The sequence below is a fragment of the Delphinus delphis genome, chromosome 3, assembly GCF_949987515.2.
Source record: "Delphinus delphis chromosome 3, mDelDel1.2, whole genome shotgun sequence".
Classification (NCBI taxonomy): Eukaryota; Metazoa; Chordata; class Mammalia; order Artiodactyla; family Delphinidae; genus Delphinus; species Delphinus delphis.
Window position 1 is genome coordinate 6,916,353 of NC_082685.1, and position 11,153 is coordinate 6,927,505.

An 11,153-nucleotide genomic window follows, 5' to 3' on the forward strand; every position below is an offset into this window, starting at 1 on the left:
CAAAGCAATCCACAGGTTCAATGCAATCCCTATCAAACTGCCACTGGCATTTTTCACAGAACTAGAACAAAAAATTTCACAATTTGTATGGAAACACAAAAGACCCCGAATAGCCAAAGCAATCTTGAGAATGAAAAACGGTGCTGGAGGAATCAGGCTCCCTGACTTCAGACTATACTACAAAGCTACAGTAATCAAGACAGTATGGTACTGGCACAAAAACAGAAAGATAGATCAATGGAACAGGATAGAAAGCCCAGAGATAAACCCATGCACATATGGTCACCTTATCTTTGATAAAGGAGGCAGGAATGTACAGTGGAGAAAGGACAGCCTCTTCAAAATGTGGTGCTGGGAAAACTGGACAGCTGCATGTAAAAGTATGAGATTAGATCACTCCCTAACACCATACACAAAAATAAACTCAAAATGGATTAAAGACCTAAATGTAAGGCCAGAAACTATCAAACTCTTAGAGGAAAACATAGGCAGAACACTCTACGACATAAATCACAGCAAGATCCTTTTTGACCCACCTCCTAGAGAAATGGAAATAAAAATTTTAAAATGGGACCTAATGAAACTTCAAAGCTTTTGCACAGCAAAGGAAACCATAAACAAGACCAAAAGACAACCTCAGAATGGGAGAAAATATTTGCAAATGAGGCAACTGACAAAGGATTAATTTCCAAACTTTACAAGCAGCTCATGCAGCTCAATAACAAAAAACCAAACAACCCAATCCAAAAATGGGCAAAAGACCTAAATAGACATTTCTCCAAAGAAGATATACAGACTGCCAACAAACACATGAAAGAATGGTCAACATAATTAATCATTAGAGAAATGCAAATCAAAACTACAATGAGATATCATCTCACACCAGTCAGAATGGCCATCATCAAAAATTCTAGAAACAATAAATGCTGGAGAGGGTGTGGAGAAAAGGGAACACTCTTGCACTGCTGGTGGGAATGTGAATTGGTACAGCCACTATGGAGAACAGTATGGAGGTTCCTGAAAAAACTACAAATAGAACTACCATATGACCCAGCAATCCCACTACTGGGCATATACCCTGAGAAAACCATAATTCAAAAAGAGTCATGTACCAAAATGTTCATTGCAACTCTATTTACAATAGCCCGGAGATGGAAACAACCTAAGTGCCCATCATCGGATGAACGGATAAAGAAGATATGGTACATATATACAATGGAATATTACTCAGCCATAAAAAGAAACGAAATTGAGCTTTGTAATGAGGTGGATAGACCTAGAGTCTGTCATACAGAGTAAAGTAAGTCAGAAGGAGAAAGACAAATACTGTATGCTAACACGTATATATGGAATTTAAGAAAAAATGTCATGAAGAACCTAGGGTAAGACAGGAATAAAGACACAGACCTACTAGAGAACGGACTTGAGGATATGGGGAGGGGGAAGGGTGAGCTGTGACAAAGCGAGAGAGAGGCATGGACATATATACACTACCAAACGTAAGGTAAGATAGCTAGTGGGAAGCAGCCGCATAGCACAGGGAGATCAGCTTGGTGCTTTGTGACCGCCTGGAGGGGTGGGATAGGGAGGGTGGAGGGAGGGAGACGCAAGAGGGAAGAGATATGGGAACATATGTATATGTATAACTGATTCATTTTGTTATAAAGCAGAAACTAACACACCATTGTAAAGCAATTATACCCCAATAAAGATGTTTTAAAAAATAAATTAATAAAAATTTTTAAAATAAAATTAATTAATAAAAATAACCACTGTGCCAGGGAAGCCCCCATAGTGATTTTTAAGTACAGACGCCTTATTATGTTGTTTAGTTGTTATTTGTTTATTTATAGGTTTCTCTCAATCCAGTGTATTTCTAATGCCACATACCTTGAGTCTCATAATTTAATGCAATAATAGAACAATAATGATGATAATAATAATAAACACTTCCCTGGACTCATCCTCCTTGGGACCCCCTGCCAAAAAATAAAAAATAAAATAAAATCTGTCTTTCCTAAACCCAAAGTCTTTCTCCATAGCTGTTTCCCCATTTCTCTGCTAATCTTCAAGGCAAACATTTGCAAGGATTGTTACTGTCCAAATATTCCTCTCTCCCACGCCCCATTCTTTTCTCAACCCACTGAAATCAGGTCTGTTCCAACTACACCACCCAATCCGTGCTGTCAAGGATGTCGACAATTTCTATTAAGCCAAATTCAACAGTTTTTCTTTTTAATCCTCATTTTACTTCACTGTGCAGTGAAGTACCATTTACATACGTTTGTTTTATCCTCTCAGCATGTCTTTTGCATCTACCTGTATAAGCAGGTAGGGGTGTGTGTGTGTGTGTGTGAGAGAGAGATATCTCCTGGCCTTTCCCTTCTTATAAAAAGGAAACATTCCATACAGTGTTTTGTACCTTGATTTTCCCCCCTTATATTTACTGGGGAAAATTATCTCTATGAATACCTAGAGATATGCTTATATTTTAATGGTCACATGATTCTTTATTATGTGGATATCCCATAGTTTATTCCACCAGTTCCCTATTGATGGTCATTTGTGTCATTTCTAGTCATTTGCTGTTACAAATAATGCCACATTAAATAGTCTTACACGTGTCTTTTACTATCTCTGTGTCTTTGAGATAAAGTCCTAGAAGTGGTATTGATGGAGAAAAAAGTAAAAGGTTTTGCAGTTTTTCTTGATGGTGACAAATTTCCTTCTGTAGGAGTTGTACCCCAGCTGGGTATGAGCGTGCCTTTCCAGACAGACTTTTCAATAAAGGATTTTTCTTGATCTGATAGATAAGAAATAGTATCAGTATAGTTGCAGTCTGCATCTGTGTTACTAGAATAATATCACCAGGGAGTCTACCAAGGACATTGTCGTTGGATTGTTGTTGGTAGAAACCAGAAAACCAGAATGTACTGTGTGGAGTGAGCAATAGGGGAGAAAATGAGATAAAGTGAAAAAAAACTTTGGCTGATGAGGGAGAGAGACTGGGTGGTAACTGGAAAGAAAACTGCTCTTAGGATAGATTTATTTCACTACCAAAAATACTTCATTGAGGGACTTCCGTGGTGGCACAGTCATTAAGAACCCACCTGCCAATGCAGGGGACACAGGTTCAAGCCCTGGTTTGAGATGCAGGATCACCTACTAAAAGTGAGGCTGTATTCATTATCTATTGCTGCATGAAAAATTATCCCAAACCTTAGTCACTCAAAACAAACACATGAGGGAGTGTAGCTGGGAGTGTGTTTGTGACAACCACGTAGATGGGAAGAATGTGCCCTGAGACACAGCACAGGTGAGGTTTTAAGGTGGACGGAGAAGTAGCTACCATTGTGGGCAGAGGCAGACGCGTTTTGCCATCACGTGATCCTGAGCTCATCACCTGCTAAGCAAAATAAAGACCCAGTATTAAAATATAGTAGTTTGAAGGAGGACATGACAGACAGGCTAAGAAAGATTCATCCTCAGTAAACTGGAGAGGAAGAGAGGCTGTGAAGACTTCATATTTTCCCGTTTATTCCAGAGCCCTGTCTTGAGTGCACTGTGGGGATAAGAGGAGGATCGTCCTTGTTCTGCTCCCTGTTGTTCAGGAAAACGTACTGTCTGAATCACAGGATGGCGACCATGGTTGTATCCCCCACTTGTGGTGAGTTGTGGGATCCTCACAGCCCAGGCGTTTAAGGCCCCTGCACCACAGAGCACATGCAGGGCAGGGGGCTGAGCAGGTGAGGTAGGAGTGGAGACTCAGGAGCCCTGAGGTCTCTGGTACCTGATTATGTGGTTCAGGGCTTTGGGACTTTGTGGTGATTTGAGTGTCTGTGGAGATGTCACCTTGGTGGTGAATGTGCAGAAGCTTTTGAATTGTACCTCTGATTCTTTCTATAAACTTGATAAAATAACAATGATATCCCTCGAACTTCAGTTTCTTCATCTGTGAAATGGGAATGATAATCTCTTCCTTGAGTGCATTAAGATGCTTGGCCCTCTCTTCTGGCTGTGGGTGAGGCAGGGCTGTGCTCTGGTTTCTTATGAAAGCTCTGTGTGTGTGTGTGTGTGTGTGTGTGTGTGTGTGTGTGTGTGTTGGGGATACAGTCAGTCACAAGTAGGTGAGGGAGCCTCCAGATTTGTGAGTGTGAGAACAGGGGGCAATCCTGGATTCTTGGGACATTTCTTCTTCTCCAGCTCAGTCTTCCCTATACCCAGCCTCTCACCAGAAAGGATGCACAGAGGAGGAAGGGTTGGCTAATGGCTTCCTGACAAACTGGTTACAGGTGAGTCAGATATTCCTGTTTCCAAATCATTATTCCTTTGACCAGAAGTTGGACTTGTTATCCTTCAATGACCTGCAGGATCAGAGCCAAATCAGGTCTTTGGGCATCTGATGGAGGGTTTGGGGCAACCCAAACAGTGTTAGCATATGTCAGCATTTACTGCAATGTAGAGCTTCCTCCAGGGTCACTGTCTACACCGTGTTCTGCTGAGAGTTTTGAAGCAAAGACTTGACTGTGTCCTAAACTCAAGAAATTGATGATGACTATTGAGAAATCATTCATTCATTTACCAAGTGTTTCTCTGATTTTGACAGTATCCCAGGCCTATGCTCAAACTTGAAGATTGAGGGAAATAAGATTGCAGGAGCTCACACATTTTTTTTCTCAAAGGAAATGAAAATCACCTGCATGTTAGAGATGCATTGAACCTCGGGAGTGGGCACAAGTAGACAGGAGGTGAGCGTTGAGGGCTGAGCTGAGAAGCAAATGAGAGCAGAGCTTAGAACCCAGTCTACACAACTTGTGCTTTGGGTTTCTCATCCCTAGTTCTGTCATCCTCGGCCCTTTTCCTCTCAACTTTGGTGAAGGTGGTCCTTGGCTAGCCATGATGTTAGTGATGGTTTAGCACTTTGTGACCTTCAAGGATGTGGCCAGACAGTTTACCCAGGAAGAGTGGGCACTGTTGGACCCTTCTCACAGAACACTGTATAAAGATGTGGTGCTGGAGAACTGCAGGAACCTGGCATCACTCGGTAAGCCTAACATCATTCCTGCATTTATTTAATGACTCAGGTAACAAGACTTTAAAAAAAATTCATATAACATTAACAGATCAGAAAAATTCACCATTTTACTATTTTTAAATGTACAATTCAATGACTTTTAGTAATGTCACAGTGTTGGGCAACCATCACTACTATCTAATTCCAGAACATTTTTATCACACCAGAAATAAACCCCATGATCATCGTGTCTAGCCCCAGCCACTGGCCACCATTTATTTACTCTCTGTCCCTATGGATTTTCCTTTTCTAGTCATTGCATCTAAATGGAATCATATAATACATGGCCTTTGTGTGTGGCTTCTTTTGCTTAGCATAATGTTTTCAAGATTCAGCCATCCTGTAGCATGGATTCATTCTTTGTTTTATGGTTGAATGTTATTCTGTTGTATATATAAACCACTTTTTGAGTATCCACTTATCAGCTGATGGACATCTGAGTTGTCTCTACCTTTTGGCTATTGTGAATAGGGCTGCTGCAAACATTCACGTATAAATTTTTGCTTGAACACTTGTTTTCAGTTCTCTTGAGCGTATACCTAGGAATGGAATTGCTGAATCATATGGTCATTCTGTTAACTTTTTGAGGACCCTCCAAACTGTTCTCCATAGTAGCTGCACCATTTACATTCCCACAACAATATATGAAAGTTTCAGTTCTCCACATCCTCACCAACACTTGTTTATTTTTCTTTTCTCTTCTTTCTTTCTTTTTTTTTTTTATTACTATAGTCATCCTTGTATGTGCAAAGTAGTATCTATCTCATTGTTGGTTTTATTTTCATTTCTTTAGAGAACAATGAGATCAATCATCTTTTCATATACTTGTTTGTCATTTGTATATCTTCTTTGGAGAAATATTTATTCAAGTCCTTTGCCCATTTTGGGAGGGATGGACTGATTTGTCTTTTTGTTGCTGAGTTGTAAGAGTTCTTTATATATTCTGAATACTGGACCCTTGTCAAATATACGGTCCACAAATATTTTTTCAGTTCTATGGATTGTCTTTTCATTTTCTTGAAGGATAGTTTTGCCAGAGATAGAGTTCTTGTGTGACAGGTTTTTTTTGTTTTGCTGAAAAAACAAAGTACTTTGAATATGTCGCTCCACTGCCTTATGGCCTTCATGATTTCTGATGAGAAATCAGCTGTTAATCTTATTGATTATCCCTTATACATGAAGAGTTTCTTCTCTCTAGCTGCTTTCAGGATACTCTTTTTGTCTTTGGCTTTCAACAGTTTGATTATTATATGTCTCAGTGTGGATCTCTTTGAGTTTATCCTGTTTGGAGTTTCTTAAGTTTCTTAGATATGTAGATTCATGACTTTCATCAATTGGGGAATTTTGGGGGCCGTTATTTTCTTCAAATACTGTTTCTTCCCCTTTCTCTGTCTCCTCTGTCTCTCCTGCATAAAAGGAATCCCATTATGCATATATTGGATGTCTGATGGTATCCCAAAGGTTTCTTATGCTCTGTTGTTTTTTCTTTTTTCTTTTTTTTTTTTTTTTTTGTCATCTTCAGATTTGGCAGTATCAATTAATCTATCTTCAGGTTCATTGATTCTTTCTCCTGCCAGATCAAGTCTGCTAATGAACTACTCTACTGAATTTTCATTTCAGTTGTTGTACTTGTCAACTCCCAAATTTATATTTGGCTCCTTTTTATAAATTTCTCTCTCTTTGTGATGGTGTATATTTGGTGAGAATTCAGTTTCCTTTAGTTCTTTGAATGTGGTTTCCTTTAACTCTTTGAGCATACTAGAAATAGCTGATCTGAAGTCTTTGTCTACTAAGTTCCTTCCTAGGGGACAGTTTCTATTAATTTTCTTTTCCTGTAATGGGCCATGCTTTTTTTGTTTCTTTGCATGCCTCATAATTATTTTATTGAAAACTGTACATTTGGAATATTATAATATGGCAATTCCATAAATCAAAGATTCCCCCATCCCCAAGGCTTGTTGTTACTTGTTGCTGTTGGTGTTGTTTGGTGACATTTCTGAACTAATTTTGTAATGTCTGTGTTTGTTGTGTGTGGCCACTGAAATCTCTATTCTGTTAGCTTAATGGTCAGCTAGTGATTTGTCATAGATTCCCTTAAACACCTGGAATCCCCAAACTCTCAGTCTTTTTAGATGGTCTCTGTGTGTATGTAGGACCATGCCTTCAAAACAGGCAGTTTACAACTCTACTTTAGCCTTTACTTCTTGCTTGTGCAGAGCCCGAAGGTCAATCAGAGGTGAGGTCTTAGTGCCTTCTCAGGTCTTTCCTGAACATGTACCCAACTGTACCCAGCTGTGGCTATGTGCATGGCCTTCTATATTCCTAGGAATATGTGAGAGCTTTTCAAAGCCCTTTTTCTCCAAAGCATCTAATTCCCTACTTTTGCTCCCAGACCTTTTGGTTAGTCTTACATTTGCTTCAATGATTTTCCCTTGCCCCAGGCAGCAGTGGCTGATATATTTAAATGTGTTCAGCCCATGCTCTGGTCCTCCATTCCCTGTTGCCACCTCAGCCCTGGGAGAGTTTGAAGTCAGACAAAATAAAAGCAAACCCTTTGAGCCAATCCTTCAGGAGCCACCAGATAGGTCAAAACAAACAACCACAATTCTTTGAGCACAAGATCCATTCTGCTCCCACCAATACTAGGAACGCAGACTGTTGATTTCAGTGTGGCTGCCAAAGTGAGGAGCAGGTGATGAGGCCAGGGTTAGTGAAAATGTCACAAAGCTCTCTTACCAGATTCACCTTTTGGTCTTGATTAAGTATTTTCCTGATTGCTGTAAACTTACGATAACTTCCAAGACTTTCAATAAAGTTGATGCTGACAGTTTTTGCCAGTTTATTTGCTGTTTTTCTGTGGTGTATTGGACTCTGGGGGTTCCCTGCTCCACCATTTTTACTGACATCACTTCTCACAAGTCTTTTTTTATTGAAGTATAGCTGATTTACAATGTTATGTTAATTACTGCTGTTGAGCAAAGTGATTCAATTATACACATATATACATTCTTTATATATATATATCCTTTTCCATTATGATTTATCATAGGATATTGAATATAGTTCTCTCTGCTGTACAGTAGGACCTTGTTGTTTATCCATTCTATATATAAAAGCTTACATCTGCTAACCCCAACCTCCCACTCCATTCCTCCCCCATCCCCATCCCCCTTGGCAGCCACCAGTCTGTTCTCTATGTCCATGATTCTGTTTCTGTTTCATAGATAGGTTCATTTCACAAGTCTTTTCTTAAGCACCTCTGTGTACATAGGTCTGTGCTAGGAATTAGGAATACAGTGGAGAATGAGACACATATGGTCCCTACCCGCATGGGTAATCTAATCTCTTCCCTATGAACTGAAGATCTATTCCATGCCCTGACTATGGATAAAAGTTTTGGGGCTTTTAAGTCTGCATTTGAATTTGTGCATGAGCTTCTGGAACCAGTTATCCCCAAATCACCCTAGATATATTGACTGAGGACACTTACATTTTTTTTATGAAAGATAAGTGGTTACTATATTATTCAAATTTAGGGATAAATATTCCATTGCTCCTGCCTGCTCATCTTCAGAAGTGTTGGCTTCAGTTTCACTGTTTTCCCCTGCATAGTCTCCCTATATCATGTATGCTTTCTCCATATATTGGTAATCAAATTGATAAACCCAGTCAGATCTCCAAATTGGAGCAAGAAGATAAAGTGATGACAGAGGAGAGAGGAATTACCCCAGACACCTGTCCAGGTGAGTACAAGGTAGATATGACTCCTTGTGAGGAATATCTCCCGTGGCTTGGGAGTTTAGTATTACATTAGGAAATGTCCTGGGAAACACTGTAAAATGCCCTTTTTTTCTGACAAGTCCAAGACCATTTGGTATGAGCTTCCTTGTGTACTTTCTTTTCCTTTCTCTTTAACTTTCTGTTCATCATCTCACACCTTATTTTGGCTTCAGATGAATACCTAAAACTTCATACCCATGTCCCTCTTATTGCAAACCTCCTAAAAAACCCTAATCCCTTAGTGAAGGGTCTGCCTTCACTAATATATGCTTTATACCTTTTCTTTTCTCATCAACTTAAATTTATTTTCAATTTTTTTCAGATTTGGAGGTTCTACTTAAAGCCAAAGGGTTAACTTCTAAGCAGCATGTTTTTAGAAAAGAGCAATCTAAAGGTATCACAATAGTAAGAGTTCTGATTTTCCACAGTGGAAAGATGCCATAAATTAGAAAAGCCACAAAGTTACCAAGAGAGTCATTTTCCCAAGAGAAAATGTTACCTCTGGAGAGATACCATGAAACTGTTGTGAATTTGGAGTAAAGTATAAGTTATCTCCAAAATTATTTTTTCTTTGAGCATTCCTACAAGTAATTGTTTGCATAAATGTGACTCAGATATTGAGTGTTTCAAACATAAATCAGTCTTAAACTTATCAGAAAATGCTCTGTGAATAGGATAAAGGCTTTGATGTGGCAAAACATCTATCTTTTTTAGCTTCTAAGAACTCAGACTAGCAGAAACCATATACAAGCACTCAGTGTAGCAAACACACAAATTATAATAATTTTATATATAACAGAGTCCCTGGGAGGGAGAATTCCTATGATAGCATTGAATATTAAAAGTACTGTAAATTATAGTTGTCATTCATCTCATAATCAACAGGAGAAACGTCTTCTTGGAGTGAAGCTCAAGGAATGTAATCAGTGTTTTAAAGTCTTCAGCATAAAATTAAACCTTACTCAGCAGAAGACAATTCATACTGGAGAAGAACCCTATCATTGTAATCAATGTGGCAAATCCTTCAGCAGCAGATCATACCTCACTGTTCATAAGAGAATACATAATGGGGAAAAACCCTATGGATGCAACAACTGTGGGAAAACCTTCAATAATCCCTCAGACTGCATGTGAGAACTCACACTGGAGAAACCCCTATTCATGTAACCAGTGTTTTCATGTTTTCCGCACCAGATGTATCCTCAAAAGGCACAGGAGAATTCATACAAGGGAGAATCATTATGAATGTAATCAGTGTGGAAAGCCTTCAGCATGAGGTCCTTCCTTACTGGGTACAATAGAATCCATATGGGGGAGAAATTTATGAATGCAGTGATTGTGGGAAAACCTTTAGGAAGAGCTCACATCTGATGCAGCATGTGAGAACTCATACTGGAGAAAAACCCTGTGAATTTAATGATTGTGGAAAATCCTGCAGCAGTAGCTTTTCTCTTACAGTGCACAAGAGAACACATAATAGAGAGAAACCCTATAAATGTAGTGACTGTGGGAAAGCCTTTAATAATCTCTCATCTGTTAAGAAACACATGAGAACTCGCACTGGAGAAAAACCCTATGGATGTAATCATTGTGGGAAATCTTTCAGTAGTAACTCCTACCTTTCTGTGCACAAGAGAATCCATAATAGGTAGATATGAATGCAGTGGCTCTGGGAAAGCGTTTGCTGACCTCTCATCCCTCAGACATCTTGGGAACTCTCGCTGGATGTGTAAATTATCTGTTGTGTAACAAATGAGCCCCAAAACTTATTGGTTTAAAACAACAGACATAATCTCACAATTTATGTAGACCAGAAGTTCAGAAACAGATGAGCTATGTAGTTCTAGCTCAGGCTCCCTCATGAAGTTGCAGTCAAGATGCAGCCAGGGGACTTCCCTGGTGGCACAGTGGTTAAGAATCCTCCTGCCAATGCAGGGGACGTGGGTTTGATCCCTGGTCCGGGACAATCCCACATGCTGCGGAGCAACTAAGCCTGCGCGCCACAACTACTGAAGCCCACGCGCCTCGAGCCTGTGCTCCACAACAAGAGAAGCCACCACAATGAGAAGCCCGCACACCACAACAAAGAGTAGTCTCTGCTCGCCACAACTAGAGAAAGCCCGCACGTATCAATGAAGACCCAACACAGCCATAAATAAACAAACAAAAAGATACAGCCAGAACTAGAGAAAGCCCGCATGCATCAATGAAGACCCAACACAGCCATAAATAAATAAATAAAACAAATAAAAAGATGCAGCCAGATGGAGGTCAGCAGGAAGCATAAAACATGAGTAAA

At 39.6% G+C, this 11,153-nt stretch overlaps 1 protein-coding gene across 1 annotated transcript; it reads left to right on the top strand.

Annotated features, from left to right (window-relative positions):
* Positions 1-3,636: 3,636 nt before the first annotated feature.
* On the top strand, positions 3,637-10,506 carry ZNF557 (zinc finger protein 557). The gene is given in 10 exon segments (XM_069540509.1): positions 3,637-3,667; positions 4,204-4,292; positions 4,918-5,041; positions 8,719-8,817; positions 9,177-9,259; positions 9,740-9,968; positions 9,971-10,003; positions 10,006-10,116; positions 10,119-10,172; positions 10,175-10,506. Coding segments are annotated over 10 exon segments (1,185 nt in total).
* The last annotated feature ends 647 nt before the right edge of the window (positions 10,507-11,153 follow it).